Genomic DNA, 20,885 nt, shown 5'->3' on the forward strand with positions numbered 1-20,885 from the left:
AATAAATCTGTAATGAGACTACAAGAATTGGCTTAGGTCATTTGTTTAACAGCGCAAAAGGGTCAAAAACCCAGAGTTTAAAACACTTTTGTAAAAACAACATTCGACAAGAAGAGGTTCGTTAAACTCTTTATTAGCCTTTTTACAATTCACTTAAAAGGGGAACAGATTTATCGATGGAAACTTAATAACCAAAAACAAAAAAGCAGCTGTGTGATCAAGTTAACATTTTGGGATTCTCATATAGTTACACATTAACTGGTTTCACTGTGCATCCACGAGCCTTTAAAGGCAGGATCAGCTCTAACAGATGTCACTTTTAATGGACCAGATCGGATCATTTCATGGTGTGTAATCAGAATCACCCACAGAATCTGATTTTTCTCACAGCTGAGCCACATGGTCAAATCTCAAGCTGTCATTGGATAATTCAGGCCCACCGCGGTCGCGCTGGAGCCGACAGAGAGGTTCCCCTGGTAGGATAATGTTGATGTTCTTGGCATCTATGTTATGTTAAGTGCTGTCGAGCTTTGATGCCAGTTCTGCAGGCATAAACTGCGGGCTAAATTTACACAAATCAATAGCAGAGGATGGTGCTGCTTTCAGTGTTGTGTTGATATAAGACCTTTTTTCCCCCCTCCATTTCTCGGTCTCATTGGGCAGCCTTCATTTCATCTTGTAGTCTTCAGGTCTGTGGAAAAAATACAACAACGCATTAGTATGAAGGGTGGGGAAAGGACCGATTACAAGGAAAAACATGAATAGAATGGGACAGATGAGAGAGTGGGCAGATCTTATCTCTTTTTTCCCCCCGCCCCTTTTTTCAAAATGACTTCAGAGACTGTGTCGTTGTTTTCGGTTTTTCCGCTTCAATTTCAAGCAGAGTTTGCAGCAGACAGATATTATCAGAGCGTGCTGTATTGGTTTTGATACAAAGTAGAAAAAATGTTGTTATCAAATGTAATAGCTCTGCTATCAGCTACACCCGTATGCTGTCGGTTTTCTGTGTCTGAGCACTTGTTTGTGTGTTGACTGTGTGCGTGTGTGTTGTACAGGGGTGGACAGGGAGCTTACATTCAATAATAATCTCTCGCCTGGGCTCCAAGGTTTTTCTGAGAGAATATTAACAGTGTGTTTAATAAAGGGGAACGATTGAATCGCCCTGGATGACCTTAACCCCATCTCCCCTGACACACTCACACGATCAGTAAAATGACTGAGGCAGCGTATGAGCGAATATTAACTAGACTGAGGCCTATCTCTTAAATAAACCAGGATTAGTTTGACCTTGATGGCCACACAGCGACCAGCCTCAGCACACAGACTGATTGGCTGAGGAGATTGAAGCAGTAAACAATAAGAAGTAGCTCATTTATCACCTCGCACAGGCACACACTCTGACAGCAGTGGTGAACGCAGCACCGACATGCTGTACATATCTGCACAAGGCATATACACAGAGTGAAAACTAATGTCAGAGAACACAAATAAAACTATTGGCCCTGTGTGGCACCACTGTACCTTAAAAATTTCATGTATGCATTTTTCTACTTAACAACACGTCCTGCGTCATCACTGTTCAATAGGACGAGGAGCAGAAGAGGGCCTGACCTTCGACCTGGGGGTGGAGCTATCCTTTTAGGAACCAAATCTGCATGAGCCAGTCCCTGCAAATGCTGACACTATTCTCATGTACCCCTAAATAACTATATTGTTTGAATACATCTACTTGGTGGTTTCATTTATTTACTAGCATTTTTGGTTTGCTGCCTCAGAAAAGTACAGTTAGACCACATAACACTAGCAGTGCTTCTAAACTCTGATCACTCGAATGCTCATTTTAGGTTTTTCAGGGGTTCCCTGCTCCAACACACTCAATTCAAACTATCATCTTTAACCTGCATGCAAAACCTTTACTAATATTTTCCTACTCAAGTAGGAAAATATGTATACAGAGGGGTGAAAACACTGATTCTAAAAACTGATATTAGTTTAGTTCAAATGTGCAAAACGTTAGGATCATACGAGCTAAATTGTTCATTTGACTGTTGTGAAGCAGATTTGGTTTTGATTCTGAGAGTCTGAGATTTCTGTGTCGACACAGAGGAGATCAATGGTGTTTTGCTTATGGTGTGTGCAGCACCGCAAACAAAAAACATCAGCATTATTTCCAACAAAACAATGTCAGTTTTGCTCCAAAAGATCACACCACATAAAAAGGAGGAAGAACATGACGAATTTTGCCATTTTGCTCAGTGTAATTGTTAACATGCACCGAATCCTGTTAACAAAATCCCATTAACATTTATTGAAGTGGGACATCACAGAGGCATCCAGCATCTGAAAACCACAAAGGAAACCTAGCTGCAGAAATAGATTCATGTGTTTATGGGGGTTTTTACATAGAGAAAGTACGATGGCAGGAAAGCAGGGTTTGGATTTGCCAATAACAACAATACATTTGTTAAATCCTGATTTAGCTGCTGTCTAAAATGTTTACAACAACCTGGAGAAACAAAATCCAAGCTTTCGAATTAAGCACCTCAGACTGGGTACAAGAAAGACCATCAGAGGTCCTGGGTGCTGAGCATGTCCGGTGGGTGAAGAGCAGTGACCCTGACTCAGAAGCAGCTGGGCCGCGGGTGAACGGATGGATTGATGGATGAACGGATGCAAAGGCTACTGCTGAGCAGGTGAAGCGAGAACGCTCTTCGTTAACCTGTCAGAACGATGTTTACTGCGGCTGAGGCCGGGGAGAACGGCACGATATTATCATGCCGGCAAACCGCGGGTCACAATGCCAGTCTAATCTCCAACCAGAAAATACTTGACTCAGAAAAGCTATGAATATGATTAGGCCGAGTAACAGATGCTCTCTCACACATCCTTCAGAGAAAACTTGTGTATCCAAGCGCTCAGGAAGTGAGGGAATACAGCTGATTTTCCCAGTGTGCATCTGAGAGAACCGTCCTGCTCTGTTTTTGAGGTTTGGCTCCTCGTTACGATGTACAGTGTCCTACTTTTTTACAGCTTTTCGATCGAGCTCACAATGAAGCCAACTTGCATCAACTTAAAAAAGAAAAAAAAGTCAGCTTGGGGACAACTACTCCTATTTTCATGTAGTAGTGCACACAGGAGCCAGCTCCTTAGTGGTTCAGCACTTCAGTTCTTTGTGCATCGCGTCACATAATGACAGCTCTAAGTTGGCTGACAATCATTCGCACCGCAGCTACATGTGTTTGTAGTTACGATGAAAAATGTTGCGCTTTTTTTTCCTGCTTGAGGAGAAACTGTCATGTCACAATGGCCACAAAAAAAGGAGCTGTCATACATTTGAATTAGATCCATTTGTGTGCGTGTTGCTTAGTAAGACCATGAAAACATTACAGGACTGCGTCAAAGCAGAAGAAGGCAAACCTGGGTCGAAACCTTCCCGTCTTTTAAATATCTGAAGATTGTGCCAGCACACACACAAGTTCATAAGTCGTCTGTTTCTCATTTTAAATGCTTAATTTAAAGCTTTGCACTGCTATTTTTTTTTTAAGATAAAACAGAGTAGGCTGGCATAGAGAGAGGGACTGTGAGATGGTACACAGTTCAACATCACCCCCTTCTGGACCATCCTCATCAACACAAGACTGAGTGTGACGCGTCACCATGAATGTTTCAATTTCTTCAGTATAAATGCAGCAAAATGGGAGACTGTGATCATTTCATTGGCCAATAATTTTCATCAACAACCTTTCTCGCCCCCCCCCTTAACGAAAATGTGACAACACTACGATGAAATGTGATGAATGTACTGATACTTTAATCCCGAATAAAAACGAGATGAAAATATTTTGGAGAGATGGCATGATAAGAACTAATTAAAGTTGTGTAGAACGGCGGGACGAGTTTGGAGGTGATCCAATCAGAAGTAATCTTGTGCGGTAAGGTTAGACGGGCACATTTGATCTGGTAAAACCAGCGCCCATCTTCCCTGTTTCTCATGAAAACGAGAGAAAATTTCAACACTTGGCAGAAAGATCAGAGTAGAAAAGGAAAATAAGACACTGAGAAACTCTCACCGGTAAAAATACGACAAACGCTTTCTTTTAATCGTCTGAATTAACTTTAGATTTACTCTGATGTAATCTTATGTTATTTAGTTGACTAAAAGCATTTAAATCCCTAAATTATGACTAAAACTAAATCAGAATTTGCTGTCAAAATCAACACTGATGGGAGTTTGGGCTTCTTTTTGGATATTAATTGAGAGTTACGCTTCTACATACGGTGTCCACAGCCTGGGGAAGGCATCGATTTCCTCCCGAGTGTACTCGCTGAGCTTCTTCGGTATTTCTCTGGGCTGAGGCAGCTCCTCTGTCAGGTTGGCTTGAATGTCATATGGCAGCTCCTGGAGAGAGGTGGATGAAGGAAACGTTAAAGGCATTTGATCCAAGACACAAAAATTCAAAGAGAAAAGGGAGGAAATGGGAGAGAGGAAAGAATTTATAGCAACTGACACAAATAAGGAGACAAATGTTACAAATGGTGCCTTATTCAAAGGCCTGGAGGAGGTTTTAAGCTGGGAATAACACGGAGGAAAAGAAAAATAAATAATCAAAAAACACCAAATGTTCAATAGAAACACTGCCTAAACTGTTGTGAAATGCCTCAGGCTTAGAAACGCCATCTCTAAGTACTACTTAGATTCTGCTGTTAGGACCAAAGTCAGGTAATCAGTCGTTCCTCTGTATATGGACACATTCATTCACAGTATTACAAATCAAAATACCTGATGATGGCACTCCCACCATGATAGTAATTACAATCCGCTGATATTTAGATGGACCCCGTGTGTCAGTTAACAGCCCATCAAGCACTTTTTATGTTAAATTCATTCCAGAGGCTGTGATGTGTGACACTGGCTCTAGCCAGTGTAATTTGAAACCAATCAATATGCTCTCAAGTGCCAAAAATGCATGCGAGGCATAATTCACTGCGGCAATGATACGACGCATCTGCTCCGCTTTAAATCAACGACTGAGACGGGACAGTTTGTCAACTCTGATAACCGATTGGACGCATTATTTACATTCAGCCTCAGCTGCATTTAATGACTTTTGGCAGCCAATAAGATGTCATTTTCCACAGTAGGCAGAAAACAATACTTCACTGACATCGACAGTCACTCGTTTATTTACGCGTCCCTATTTACATAATCCCAGTATTAGCATTCATTGGAGGTGTGTTTACTGACCGCCCTGTAAACTTTAATATTTCCTCATTTTATACTGTTTTGGTGTACACTACCACCTAAGGGTCTCTTGAACAAATGGCCAGTTACATATGCTTTCAGGTACACACTTTGGGTTAATCTGACGGCATTTAAGTACCCTAGTTACTTTTAAGTAACAGCTGCAACAGTAAAGTTACCACATCAGACCCAAATAAATGGACATATCACCTTTAACATGGCGCAAGAATTTACACTAATGTAGTCGCGGCCCCCTCCCTGAGCCTGGCTCTGCCAGAGGTTTCTTCTTGTTAGAAGGGAGTTTTTCCTTCCCACTGTCACCAAGTGCATGCTTGTAGGACATTGTTGGGATATTTTCTCTCTTATTGTATTGTCTCTCTTATGATATAAAGCACCTTGAGGTGGTTAAATTGAATAATAAAATAAAATAATAAAATTAAAGCAAACTAGTCTAAATAAAGCCAAACAAGCTCCCCTATGAGTGGAGGCAGTTTAGCACCAAGTGACACACAAAACTGCAGTTACAAAAGCCTAAACACTTCCCCAGAGTTGATGCTTATTAAAGACAAACTACAATAAGTCTGAATGACTTTAACACAGTGATGAAGTCGGTGATGTCATGTCTAAATGTCTAAAGAGAGCTCATCTTCATGAGTCCTCGCCCTTTTCTGTGATTTGTTCTTCTTAGGGCATCAGCAGAAAGTGAAACAATGGCCTTAAAGATTCATGAGATGAAGTGCAGAGTCACGAGACAACTCTGGTTCCTCAATATTCTTGGTGACGCATCGTAAATATAGAGCTGCTGACAATCCATCCATCCTCTACCGCTTATCCTTGTCATAGGACAAGAGACGGGGTACACCCTGAACAGGTTGCTAGTCTGTCACAGGGCTAACAAATTGAGACAGACAACCATTCACACTCACATCCACATCTAAGGGCAATTTAGAATCACTAATTAGCCTAACCCCACTAACTGCATGTGTTTGGACTATGGGAGGAAGCTGGAGTACCCGGAGAGAACTCATGTAGACACAGGGAGAACATGCAAACGCCACACAGAAAGACCCCAGCCAGATGATGGAGCCGAACTTAGAACCTTCTTGCTGTGAGCCAACAGTGCTAACCACTGCACCACCTTGCCGACCAGAACTGCTGATAAGTAAAGCTTTAGACAAAAGGGAGAGAGACTAGCGCTTCTGACAAGAGGACAACAACAACCAGATTTAGTAAAAAACCTTAACCTCACAGCCATGCACTCATTCTCTTAATGTACCCTGACTGTCTTTCATTAGTGAGATGATGTGAAACAGGGCTTACATCTTCAGGAAAGATGTGTAATCGCTGCATCATGGTGCGCCGGTGCAGGTTCCGAGGCAGCATGCCGTAAACTGCTAACCTTACGATCTGGAGAGGAGAAGGACAATGAAAATATTGACATAAAAATATTTTCAAAAGTCTGTGTTTATAGCAACAAATTTTCTGTTTTTCTTATATTTTCTTCTAAATTGTTCCTCAATGCGAAGCAGGTTACACAACTTGGATGAAGTTACTGGATTGAGAGAGATGTTGGACAGACGCAGTGCTGACAAATCATTTATGTGTCCAAATCTATTTCTTCCTCTTCGCACGCCAACCCTTCAAATGTCACATCAACTAAATCACCTTCAGGATGCACGTCTGTGGTCGCTGACTGGCCTGAAACCAGCAGCTTAGTGCATGTCTCTTCTGGTTTAGTGCACTTCAGACTGGAGACCAGTGCAGGTCATGCACCTACATCGAGTCATTCCCGCATGTCAGGAGCAATTTTACGGTGTACTTTTAGCACACTAGCTGCATATGGGAAAAAAAGTCTACAAACCCACAACTTCTGCAAAAAAACAAAAAACAAAAAAACAAAACACTCTTACTGAGTGCACCACTGCAGAGGCATGCTTATCCTTCACACAGCTTCAGGCGAGGCCTTAACATGCAAAACTCACTTTTATATATTTAAAATTAAAAAAAATGTTTGATAGATGTCTGGGGGAAAAAAATCATGATAGATATTCTCCAATACTTAATGGATTTAATATTTAATGAAACAGAAAATGCTGTAAATATGGGACTGACTATAGTGAGGCAAGTACTTGAGTTACGATTATGTGCACTTCTTTTCGCCCACTGATGTCTCTGTCATTTTTGTAACGTTTGAATGAGGATCTGTGGAGATTTTCTTTCCCTTATATTCATATTTATTCATTTATATCTTCACCCTGTCTCTGTGTGCCTCGAGTTCATTCATCATTTTCTCATCATTTCTTTTCAAAAACATTTTTTTCAAGGGTTAAAAAAAACTTCCTAAAACAGCTGGATGCTGTTATTTTCTAATCACCTCTAACCAGAAGTATTGAGGTGTTCAGGGACTGTGTAGCGGTGCAGAATAATACACATCTGGTTTTCTAGTAAGTGTCCCAGATGAATAAGGGAGCAGCTGAATGTATCTTTTATTTTCAGTGTGTAAATGGTAAACGGGCTGATTCTTTTCTATTTTATTTGTGCACTCGTAGCCCTTTCTCCTACGAGCCTCACACACACACACACACACACTTTTTATACTTTAGAGCTTTTATCTGTCACACATGGACTCTCCAGCGGATGCATTGGGGGTAACTTGGGGTTCAGTATCTTGCACACTGGAGGAGCCGGAGCCTGCAGCACCAACCAACTACAGTGCCCATTTTGATTATAATGACGTGACACCAGAGTACATGCTTGTGTCAGGACTGATTCAATAAAAAGAATCAATGACCCTCACTAGAGTTATCCTTCAGCTCCTGTTCTGTTGTTGTTCCTGTTTTTTGAGTCGCTGCTAAGTAACACAGGAGTTTGCATCATTTGTTAAATACAGTATGCAGGTCACAGTAAGTTTGCCTGGAATAATCATGGATTCATGTAAAATATTATGTAAAAAAGCTGCCACACTGGGCTCTACTCTTCTTTCTACACAGGAGAAGAGTTCATTACCTTGAAATCATAAATATGCATCACAACCAAAATCCCAAGAATTATCCTTAAACTGACATTCTTGGTCTGAGTTTCAGAAAATATCAAAATACCTCCATCAACCAGCACAAATCCACTGCTGCTTAATCCCACTCCTCAGCACTTTATATTAATATGCATGAGCAGCACATACGAGGAAAGGGATGAGTGTCAAACCAGGAAGCACCTCCACTGCAGAGCATGTGGCACACTTATCTCTGTGTGGTTTAATTAATCATACCTACAATATAATCAAATTCTTGGTGTGAGCTAAGGTTTAAAATTCACTCTAAACAACACAAAGAGGAGAACAGAAGCCAGCAGCACTTACAGCTTTTGGGTCCTTATGATGGAGCTGAGCAGCTGTGACTTGTTTGAATCCACCAGGGTACCTTTAAAAGAAAATGAATAAATTACGACAAATCTCTGCCAGTCCAATTTTATTTCATGAACTGAAATTGGCATTTATTGCTCTGATGATGCTTTTTTAGTTACCAGTTCGGATTATTTTTTCAAATTAGCCCAACATCATGCTATCCATTTTACAGAAATACACATGCTGAAGGCAACATTTACTGCAGTATTTATATGTTCATGTGAAAGCCAGCAGGCTCACTGAAAATCCAGAGGTAATTTTTAATTATAACGTTTTGTGAAGCAGTGGCTGCTGCTCTCATTAGGAGGCGTGTGTGGATGCAGACTTTGAGTCAGAAGAGGAGGGACTGTGACGTGAAACAATGAAACGCAGTATATTCTAAATCTGAGGATTTCTGTTCATACAACTGCCAGAAAAATGTTGCAGGAAGAAACTTGAAAATTCTGATTTAACTTTTCAGACTGAGCTTACACAGCAAAGACGTCAAATCAGACATAAACGAGTATTTCTGCTGTTCAGTAGAGCTGGGCGATAGAACGATAACGATATGTATCGCGATATAACTTTTTCTCGATAGAAAAATTAAACTATTGCGATAGACCTCGCCGCTCTTGTCCTCTTAAAAAAAAAAAACCCAGCCTATCCAAATTACGTAGCGCAGAGCCGAACCAATCACAGCCGCAGCGCAGCACAAGTGCCAAGCCGCACATGTGCCAAGCCGCACATGTGTATTTGTTTGGGAAGCAGCCAGCCACCGTACCGCCCGGGTAATGGAGGAAATGAGTGTGCCGACTAGAAAAATCAACCGAGCGTGACCGAAGAGAAAACAGATGATGGTTCCAATGCCGGAGAGATTGTCGAACGGAAGAGCCATAGAAGTTCCGTAGTGTGAAGGTATTTCGACTATTTCAAGTCTGACAAAAAACAGAGTAGCGTGCACTGTAAATTGTGCCGAAAGCAAGTCTGGAAATACAATGAACTGGTGCATGCGCTACGTCCACGCGTACCCGGGTATTTTTGAAAACGCAGATTTTTCTATGCGTTTGCACCTTTCGTCCACACGTAAACGGCGTTTTTGGTCACTGAAAACGAAGATTTTTGAAAACTCCGTTTTTGCATTTACGTGTGGACTAGAAAAACGGAGAAAACGCAGCGTCAAAGGTGTGCGCATTTTTTGACGTCACACTGTGCGCCACGTTATTGTTTCGGTGAAATGAATTTCTACAATACTGTTAATTCTACTCTCTGCAGTGTTTAAATGCTTACACATACACACACAGTTACTGTCCCTCCACACATACGACTCGGTTCTGCTTCTATGCCCCAGCTTTGTTTACTTTTTCCCACCGAGGCTTCTAGACTTCTGATTGGCCAACATTTCTGCACGGTTAGGAATCTAGCGCCACCTGCTGCTTTGACATGTTCATAGCAGCGTTTTCCTTCATTTCTGCCTTTATGTGTGGACGGGATTATTTTTTAAAACGAAAACGGAAAATCTCCGTTTTCAAAAATACCCGTGTACGTGTGGACGTAGCCTCAGTCTCTGACTGGAAGCGCTAATTCGTCATTCGGCTTTTGTCAGACTAAAGTAACTGTTAAAACTGTTTGAAAAGCTCAGCTATACAACAAGGAGAGATTGAGAATTTCCTTTTAGTTCTCAGTTTATTTGATATTGACAAAAGTTAGTCAGTTTTGTCTGTTCTTCTGTAAAACAAACTAAGATTTATTTTTAGAATTAATATTTTGTTTCTAAGTGGAATTGACAATTTAGTCTGTTTCATTTGTTCTATTTTGAAACTTAAACGCTTTAGCGGCTGCCTTTTGTGTAGTTTGCAATATTTGCCTTTATTTATCTGAAAAAGTCTCATGTTCCTTAAGTACATCTGCCCTGTTGAACTTATTATGGGAAATAAATATTTAAATAAAAACAAGCTGCTGATTATTTCACATTTTACTTGTGAGCAACGGCACATTTAAATCTTACAAATATAGTTATTTGGCTTATATCGTGATAGATATCGTTATCGCCTGAAATGAAAAAAAACATATCGTGATATGAAAAAATCTTATATCGCCCAGCTCTACTGTTCAGTGACCCAAAAAACCTCATTTACATCACTGTTGGCAGCAGACTAAACAAAGCTTTATGTAGGCCTCGCTTTGTCCTGCTTTGAACTGGAAACATGAAATTAAAATCATGACAGATGGCACTATACACTTACCCCGTGTGTGATGAGTAGACTTTCTGTTCCCATTTGTTCCCAGAGAAAGCTATGTGTTTGCTGTTTATCACCACCACATGGTCACCACAGTCACCTGTGAAGATGTTCAAAAGGTTTGTTTTCAGGCTCAATGCATGATTAAAAAGCCACATTATTCTGTTTTAAAGAGAGGAAGACTAGCACATATAGCTGCTCTACCAATGACGCCACTACTAAGAGCAGAAGCTACCTTGTGAGACTAAGGCTTAGCTTTACTAAAACATATTGTTATTCCAAAGTATAACTGAGAAGGAAGGGAAAAACATTTTTAAAGCTTGTCCTCTGCTGCCACCATGTGGCAGTTCTATATAAAAGTAGATGTTTCTGTCATAATGTCATAATCCAGACGAGGAAATCCCAAAAATTGATTCTGTTTAACTGGATGTAGTGTTTTCAGTGGTAGAAATGTTTCATCACTCATCCAGGTGACTTCTTCAGTCTCAGCTGACTGCAGGTTTCCCCAACCTTATAAAGGGTACATTTGTACAATGACTGCAATTAGAGCTGGGCGATAGAACGATAACGATATGTATCGCGATATAACTTTTACTCGATAGAGAAATTAAGCTATGGCGATAGACCTCGCCGCTCAAGGTCAGCCAATCCAAATTAAGTAGCGCAGAGCCGAACCAATCACAGCCGCAGCGTCACGTCGCGTGACTTGTTACGTACAGCACAAGTGCCAAGCCGCACGTGTGTTTGTTTGGGAAGCAGCCAGCGGGTAATGGAGGAAATGAGTGTGCCGACTAGAAAAATCAACCGAGCGTGACCGAAGAGAAAACAGATGATGGTTCCAATGCCGGAGAGATTGTCGAACGGAAGAGCCATAGAAGTTCCGTAGTTTGAAGGTATTTCGGCTATTTCAAGTCTGACAAAAAACAGAGTAGCGTGCACTGTAAATTGTGCCGAAAGCAAGTCTGGAAATACAATAAACTGGTGCATGTGTCACACTGTGCGCCACGTTATTGTTTCGGTGAAATGAATTTCTACAATACTGTTAATTCTACTCTCTGCAGTGTTTAAATGCTTACATATACACACAGTTACTGTCCCTCCACACATACAACTCGGTTCTGCTTCTATGCCCCAGCTTTGTTTACTTTTTCCCACCGAGGCTTCTAGACTTCTGATTGGCCAACATTTCTGCACGGTTAGGAATCTAGCGCCACCTGCTGCTTTGGCATGTTCATAGCAGCGTTTTCCTTCATTTCTGCCTTTATGTGTGGACGGGATTATTTTTTTAAAACGAAAACGGAAAATCTCCGTTTTCAAAAATACCCGTGTACGTGTGGACGTAGCCTCAGTCTCTGACTGGAAGCGCTAATTCGTCATTCGGCTTTTGTCAGACTAAAGTAACTGTTAAAACTGTTTGAAAAGCTAAGCTATACAACAAGGAGAGATTGAGAATTTCCTTTTAGTTCTCAGTTTATTTGATATTGACAAAAGTTAGTCAGTTTTGTCTGTTCTTCTGTAAAACAAACTAAGATTTATTTTTAGAATTAATATTTTGTTTCTAAGTGGAATTGACAATTTAGTCGTCTGTTTCGTTTGTTCTATTTTGAAACTTAAACGCTTTAGCGGCTGCCTTTTGTGTAGTTTGCAATATTTGCCTTTATCTATCTGAAAAAGTCTCATGTTCCTTAAGTACATCTACCCTGTTGAACTTATTATGGGAAATAAATATTTAAATAAAAACAAGCTGCTGATTATTTCACATTTTACTTGTGAGCAACGGCACATTTAAATCTTACAAATATAGTTATTTGGCTTATATCGTGATAGATATCGTTATCGCCTGAAATGAAAAAAACATATCGTGATATGAAAAAATCTCATATCGCCCAGCTCTAACTGCAATTAACACCACTGAAGAACAATGGGTGGGATGAAGGCCAGTAAGAAATAAAGTTCTCCTTTTTACTTCAAGTGCTGCTTCAGCTTTTACCTCTGCAGTGCTGTACCACAACATGCTTAAACTAAGGGTTTGTTGTGGTTTAAAAACAATACCTCATATATACACAATGAAACAGTTAAAGTGAGTTACAGTGAGAATTTGTTCATGACTGTCTGGTGAGTGTGAGATGGAGTTCCTACTCACTCAGAGCATGGTAGATAGGTTTGTGTTTCCCCTGTAATCTAATAGAACACATAGTTGCAATCTTCCCAGGCGGCTGCATCCTGGCATCAATCAGGAACCAGGAACGGGCAAAGGTCGCCCATTGCTGAATGAAGTCAAGGAGAAAAACTTAAATTACATATGCTAACAAGCTGAGACATCTCAGCATCAGAAATCAAAGAAGGCCTGTTAATTTTCCAAGCTCCAAAATTGTAAAGATGGGCAGCTTAAAATAATGGACATGCCAAACTGTCCCTTCAAACTATAGTTGGCAAAATGTTTACTCTTCCTTGTAGACAATTTTAATATCCTAACCTTTCAGCAATTAGTCAGCTGCTAAGAGAGAAAACTGGTTTCTTCTGATCTTTTTCTCCAAAACACTTAACCTGACCGGTCCCTCATTTCTAATCTTAGCTATCCTGGTCACTCCAAGCAAAACTTTCAGCATCAAAACTCAAAACCATACATCATAACAAAGTCTTGCTACCATCTTGTAAACCTCAGGGTAAAAAGTTATTGCCAGTGTTTGTATATATTTTTTAATGTCTACGTTATAATCAACCCAATCCTTTCTCCCAGTTAAAATATATTTATAGAACTGGTGTCACAACAAGACATTTGTAACATTTGTCACTGAGCAGCTTCTACCTGGTTACAGAAATACTCTTTCTGGTTCAAAATGACAAGACATCTTTCATGAGATAAAATATAGATCAATAAATCATTTAGAACAGGTGAAATGCATTTTCTGGTAAATACAGGTGGCAAATGATCATCATTTTTTTAAACACTAGATCATGTGTTTAAATTATTTTAAGTATTTCTTACTTCTTACTACAGAGCCAAGTAAGAAGTAAGATAGAAATGGTGGCGAGGATTAAATCTCATATTAAGACAAAACTTAAGAGTCTGTAGAAGAACTGTTTCAAACAGCTAGCATCAAAATAGCAGTATAGCAACTCTCTAGGATAAAACCATATGAGAAACGACGTTAAGTCAAAGACTAGACGTTTTAAGTGGTACATTTCACTAACTGAAGGTTAGAGTTATAGTAAATGGACAATAAGACCTTCGATTTCTTTTAGAAAGCCTCTTAACTACTGGAGGCAGTGCACTCGTTCACAGCTAGCTGTTAAAATTTCTCTCATGTAACAGTGTCAGTGCCGTTCAGCGACGCTAGCTACCAGCAACCGCAACCATTAAATAACAAAAAATACAAACATAAGGTGGAACTAATGCAGCCCACAGCATCTCAGATTACCTGTGCAGATCTGGAGAAACTGGACATTTTAGATTAAACTACTAGCGCATCCTCTAAATAGTTGACCCCAACGTGAGCTTCGGTCCGCTACGAAATTATGTTCGGTTGAAATAAGATATTTTTAAGGGTTCCTAGGTTCCAAATTAATCTATATTTATCGTGAGCTCATGTAGTGTCCGGCACTACTGTATATTCACGATTATACATATTTTAACTGACAGTATAGCTCGATATTTAGCTAAAAATTAGCTTCAATTATAATTCTGTAGTATTTAGTTTCTACCCGGTGGTATTTTTACGTGACATCTTAACGTGGTTACCTCACTTCCTTCTCGCGAAAGAGAGAGCGGGGAAATTTGACGGCCCTTCTTTGGCAGAGTGATCAAATTGCTTTGACTTGTTTGTTATTAGAAAAGGAGTGTTTGCTTTGGTTTGTTTCCCTCTGTAAAACTTTTGGTTATTGTTGGCCATTTATTGTTGATATAACCTGCCGTCTGACTGACAATGAGGACTTTAGAGGAGGTGCGGGCCACTCTGCAGATCGCCAAACTCAAAGAGGAGGACTTACAGAAAACTATTCACTGTCTGTCCTTTGGGCCAAACGTTTCATCTGCGGACTACTGCCTGATGGAGCTCGACGACACACTCTGCAAACACATCGAGGCTGGCCAAAGGTAAAGCTGATTGTAGTGAAAATTCCCGTGAAGAGACTGACAGCAAAGAAAATGTTCCTCTGCTAGTTTGGGGAACAAGTCAACAACCTTTCAAAGTTATTGTGGATTTAGGTTTTAATGATTGATTAGTGAAAGTGTAGGAACTACAATTTTCTGCTTCAGAAAATCAGAGCTGAAGTGCAGGGTGGACGTGCATGAAGCTATATGTAAATATAAACTAATTGACCACTTTTTTAGGTATACCTGTTCAACTGCACATATAACGCAAATATCTATTCATAGCAGTAGCTCAGTGCATTTAGGGATGTAGACATGGTCAAGATAACCTCCTGAAGTTCAAATTGAGTTTTAGAATGGGGAAGAAGGGTGGTTTAAGTGACTTTCAACATTGGTTGTTGGTGCCAGACAGGTTGGTCTGAGTATTTCAGAAACCGCTGATCTACTGAGATTTAAATAGAGTGGCCTGAAGAGAGATAATATCCAACGAGTGGCTGTTTTTCTGGGAGAAATCCCTTGTTAATGTCAGGGAACAAAGGAGAATGACCACTTAAAGCTAGCAGGAAGGCAACAGTAACTCAAATATCCACTTGTTACAGCCACGGTCTGAAAAAGCATCTCTGAATGCACAACAGGTCAAACACCGAAGCAGATGGAGTACAGCAGCAGAACACCACACCAGGTGTCACCCCTGTCAGCTAAGAACAGGAAACTGAGGCTACACTTCGCACAGACCGGTCAAAATTGGACAACAGAGTTGAAAAACATTGCCTGGTCTGAATACTCTCAATTTCTGCTGTCACATTCAGATGGTAGGGTCAGTATTTGTCATGAAAACAGTTCAGACTTGTGGTGGTTTTGTAAGACAGGGAGAGATATTTTCTTGACGCACGTTAGTGCTAAAGGACCATCGTTTAAATGCCACAGCCTACCTGAATATTGTGGCTATCGATCCTTTTGTGATCAGTGTACACATCTCGTGATGGCTGCTTCCAACAGGATAACATACAAAAACTCAAATCATCTCAAACTGGTTCCTTGTATCCACAGTCACCACATCTCCACCCAGTAGAGCACCTTTGGGATGTGGTAAAACAGGGGGGTTGTTATTATGGATCTGCAGCTGACGAATCTGCAGCAACTGTATGATGCCAACATGGACAAAGAAATGTTTCCAGCAACTTGTTTAATCTAGTCCATGAAGATTAAAGGCAAATGGGTCCAGCTAGGCAAACTTGAAAGTTAAGTTTACCTGGTGATAACTAATAACTAACTTTTTTCCCTCTTTGCCAGTCTAGTGATTCGGGGCGATAAAGACGAACATGCAGTGGTTTGTAGCGACGACAAGACCTACAGTCTAAAAATAGCTGACACATCCAACCTGCTGCTGTTTCTTCCTGGATGCAGAACACCAGACCAGCTGACCGACACCGAGGACAGCTCTCATGTTGTGCACGCTCAGGTAGGACCTACACGGGTGTCTTTCTTTGACTGACAAGCACAAACTTATAGTCGGTGCATAAAAATAGATTCCTGTTGCAGATATGGGGGTTTTGTAACAGCTACTGGGAACTGAGGAAACAGCGACCAAGACTGAAGAAGCTAAAGAGGCTTTTAATGGAAAATCCTTACGAAGGACCTGCGTTAGGAGGGCAGCAGGAGAATACAGAGAACAGGGTGAATACACCCCGTTAGATCTTTTCATGTCGATGCTGATGTTGCTGTAGCTGTTAGTAACCAGTTTGCCCTGTTCCCAGTACACAATGCAGGATCTGCTGGAGAGGATTCAGGCCAGTGAAGAGGAGATAAGAACACACTTAGAGACCATCCATGCCTGTCAGATAGATGGTAAACAGTGATGTCATTTTTATTTAACATCATGACAAAACAGATAGCTACCAGCTCTTCAACAAGAGCATCCTTTTTCCTTCCAGGATACTGGCGCGTTCTGGACTTTGACTATGAGATGAAGCTGCTTGGTCATGTGACTCAGCTGGTGGACTCTGAGTCTTGGGCCTTCAGCAGGGTTCCCCTTCAGACCAGTTTAGATGAGCTGGCCCCACTCGAGCCCAGGTCTGTGATCCTTATCTTCACCTCCAGAGATCAACAAATAGTAACATAAAGATGCAGATGGAGTAAAGTTGCAGTGATTGTTTTTAACATACCCAAGTGACACAGTTTAAGAGGCTATAGTGACTTTCTGAGCTTGTATTTTATGGCTACATAGTGATGTTTCCTTTTCTGTTCACAGAGAGATGATCGAGCACTGTTTGAACTGCTATGGGAAACGCTATACTGAAAATGGTGAAAATTTGACCTTCGCACCACAAAACTAGAAGGATTGCACACAATTCTCAGCTGCTTGGTAATGAAATGTGTTTTGTGTCCTTTATCTATACAGGTGAAGTGTTTTATGCACTAAATGAGGACAAAGTCTGTTGGGGTATCGCACTGATGCTGCTGCACAATGCTGTCAAGTTCAACCTGAAGGAGTTTCAGGAGGTCTGGCAGCAGAGCGTCCCAGAGGGCATGAGTACAAGACTGGACCAGCTAAAGGTGAACCTGTACACCTTTTGTCCTTTATGATGTATTCAGAGTGAGAAAAGTGTTGGGAGTTAGAATATAAGCTGTGTATTTGGGCATTTTCATTGTTTTTAATTAAGGAAATCCTCACAGGCTTGGCATTCACTTATCCATAGGATTCCCCAGACATATCTTTAGTTTACTGAGTTTTTCTCTGTTTCTCTCTTAAGCCAGTGTGTATCCCATTGTGTTTGAGAAGCTACTTTCCAGAGTTTAGCTTAGTTTCCTGACTGGTGTTGTCTGTATTGTATATCTTCCAGGGCATTGCCCTGTTGGACCGCACCTCCCGCCCAGAGACCATCTGCCTGCTGCGTGTGGAGGACCTCCCAGAGGACACGGTGGAACGCTTTAACCACCTTTTTACACTCCGAGAGAAATGGACAGAGGAGGATATAACACCATACATACAGTTAGTGTTATCCATACAAATTATTAAGGGCTTTAATTAAAGAAACACAAAGAGCTTGTGAGTAACCCGAGTCCCATTTTTTGCTTATTACAATGTGTAACGCTCCATTTCCTCATCCAGAGATCTGTGTGGAGAGAAACAGACCACCGGAGCCCTCCTGACCAAATACGCTCGGTCTTCAATGCAAAATGGGATCAAGGTTTTCAACTCCAGAAGGCCCGTGGCTACGTGAACACTCCTACTGTAAAGTTATTTTTACTGTTTGAAGATGTATCCATGTGAATCTGTTCATTTCACCCTGTCACTTTTTTGATGCTCTGTGAAAATCTGTTTGCTAAAAATGCCTGTTAGCACGTTTTCAGCTGCTCCTTTTTGTCTCATGTGTAAAATCATTGAATAATAAAGGTATCAGAAAAACAAGTTTTTGTTTTCTGTTGACAAACTTAGACCTTTTTTATTGTCGGCAGGTTAATGCAATGTTGGAATTGTCCACAAGGTGGTGCCATATGCGGAGTAATATACAGCTGTCAAAAGTTTATGTCCACTCATCTTGGGGATGAATGTCATGGTAATGATTTCTGGGTTTTAATGATTTCTTTGACGTGTTTCTTTTCCAGAGCGGAGTGACTGTACAGAAAACATCATTAATCACTTTCAAAAACAAGAATGCTTGCACAAGTTTGAATTTATTTTAGGTTTTCTTTAATCCACACAGGGTCAGACGTATACATATAGAATAAAATATATATACATACCCCCACTAATATTTTGTTATAAATCCCTTGGCAACCAGTCACTTTTGAGAATTCATCAATACACTTCTGGCTTCTTGATCTTTGACCCACATTCTTGGCAGAATTGGTAGAGTTCATTTAAATCAGTTGGTTTCCCAGCACAGACTCGGGTTGAGGCTTTGGGAAGGTCATTCCAAAAGCTTAATGTTAGCCTCCTTATCCTTTCCACAACCAGTTTTGTTTTGTGTTTGGGATCATTATCCTGTTGGAAAACCTAACTATATCCAGGTTTTAACCATCTAGTTGTCAATCTGAGGTGAAGTTGAAGAGTAGTCCTCCATAATTTCATGCACTTTGTGAAATGTACCGGTAGGAAAACAGCCCAGAGTATGATGCTACCACCAACATGCTTGACAGGTGGTATGTTCTTAGCTTTGAAAGCCTCACCTTTACTCCTCCAAAGGTACTGCTTGTTGTGGCCACACGGCTCTTTGTATCGACCACAAAATCTTTCTCAAGAACACTTTTGGCTTGTCCATGTGGGCAGCTGCAACTTTCAGTCTCGCTCAAAGACATTTGTTTTGGAGCAGGGGCTTTTTTCTTTGTCGGCACCCTCTCAGTCCAGTAAAACTTACTTCACTGTGGACCGTCACGCTGGTGTTTCAGTAGTTTTCAGTTCGTGCCAGGGTTGAGCTTTGGTGGTTCCTGGGTTGATCCTGAACATCCTAACCAACCTCCAGCCATTTGAGGGCGACAGTTTGGGTCTTCTTTGAGATCTTGGTGACAAATCTTAAATACAGTTCTTTGAAATGCTGATCTTGAAATCTGTAGTTGTTTAGAAATGGCTCCAAGAGACTTTCCCAACTTGTGAAAATCTATAATTCTTCTTAGAGATTCCCTGAGTTCCTTGGACTTTCCCAGTATTGGCCAATCCAGTGAGTGCTGTTGATCAAATCCCTTTTATATTGGCAAAGGCAAACCACAAGTTGTGGTCAAGCATGAGCACTAATGAGAAGTTAATAGGCTTTGGCCATGTCAAGTCAAAGGTTGTTGTAGGGTGCTGGTTTAGCTCACTGGATTAATCAGGGAACCCATATGCTGCTACGGCTAGTACAGAGAGCTGGTTGAAATCTGGCCATTTGCTGCATGTCTTTCTCCTGTCATAAAGGCTAAAAAGCAAAAAGACAAGTCGTAGCACCACTTATTAAAAGATTTAAGTCAGTGTAGAAATAAATGTGAGCCTGTATCTGTACTTTTGACCCTGAGTGGGTTAGAGAAAACCCAAAATAGTTTCAACCTGTTTTTTTAAAGTCATTAAAGATGTATGCACTACAGTCATTCCACCATAGAAAAAGAACAGCTCAAAGAAATGATGAAAAGCCTCAAATTACCATGACATTCATCCCCATGATGAGTGGATGTAAACGTCTGACCACAACTGTACATAAACCAAGCATGCTTTAATAAGTCTGGTTCTCCAAAGTAAACAGATTACATTTGAAATTGATTGTTTTGATTTGCTAGCCTGCCTGATGTCTTCTGGTTGATTCAGACTATCGGATTACTCCAGAAAGGAAATGAATATGTTTCATGTTTGGACAAAAAAAGACACGTTAAGCACAGTGTCATGGTTTACAGATTTGCTTAACAAATGAACGATCAGTTTGATCTTGGATACTTTTGACCGGATCTGATCCTGGGAGGAGACAGAAAACCCTTTGGGATTGTGCCAGGAAGGGCATCCGGCATAAATATCAGTGGAGCTATCTGCTGTGGTAACACCTTGTGAATAAGAGGTCACAAGCAATTGACAAAGCCTTTGCCATTTTCCTTGCAATATTCCAACTAGCCAATTCATTGGTAAGTAAAATAAAGCAACACTGCTCGCTACATCATGGAATAATGGCGTCCATTCGGGATGAATATTTGAGGATACTGAAATTCAGTCAAGCAGGATAAAATAAATTCAGAAAGCACTGTGCTTTAAATAGGACACGTCACTGGCACATATGTTTAACTCGAGCATGCAAAACACCCACAGATGCAGACTGTTCCTTCATTACCACAACTGTCTGAATGTGAGTCAGTGTCAGTGACACATGAAGATCTCACCAGACACGACACAAAGCTGATAATTTCCGTGTTTCAACACACACGCTGAGTTTATCTGGCTGGCTGACTGTCCTTGACTTCACCCACTGGAAGTGC

The 20,885-nt window shown here is 40.8% G+C and overlaps 2 protein-coding genes across 2 annotated transcripts; one reads left to right on the plus strand and one right to left on the minus strand.

The window, feature by feature from the left end:
• Positions 1–117: 117 nt before the first annotated feature.
• On the minus strand, positions 118–14,414 carry mrpl13 (mitochondrial ribosomal protein L13). The gene is made up of 7 exons (XM_014413472.3): positions 14,281–14,414; positions 13,002–13,125; positions 10,865–10,958; positions 8,598–8,658; positions 6,563–6,649; positions 4,278–4,399; positions 118–691 (listed from the first exon to the last, which is right to left on the minus strand). Exons 1-7 carry the CDS (start codon positions 14,305–14,307, stop codon positions 667–669), a joined length of 540 nt encoding a protein of 179 aa, XP_014268958.1. The 5' UTR covers positions 14,308–14,414; the 3' UTR covers positions 118–666.
• Positions 14,415–14,585: 171 nt separating this feature from the next.
• On the plus strand, positions 14,586–18,382 carry dscc1 (DNA replication and sister chromatid cohesion 1). Its single transcript, XM_014413473.4, has 9 exons — positions 14,586–14,954; positions 16,245–16,413; positions 16,494–16,628; positions 16,709–16,799; positions 16,886–17,024; positions 17,203–17,255; positions 17,353–17,507; positions 17,795–17,943; positions 18,064–18,382. The coding sequence occupies exons 1-9, from the start codon at positions 14,785–14,787 to the stop codon at positions 18,173–18,175; spliced, it is 1,173 nt and encodes a 390-aa protein (XP_014268959.1). The 5' UTR covers positions 14,586–14,784; the 3' UTR covers positions 18,176–18,382.
• Positions 18,383–20,885: the final 2,503 nt, after the last annotated feature.

This window comes from Maylandia zebra, linkage group LG11 (assembly GCF_041146795.1).
Source record: "Maylandia zebra isolate NMK-2024a linkage group LG11, Mzebra_GT3a, whole genome shotgun sequence".
NCBI lineage: Eukaryota > Metazoa > Chordata > Actinopteri > Cichliformes > Cichlidae > Maylandia > Maylandia zebra.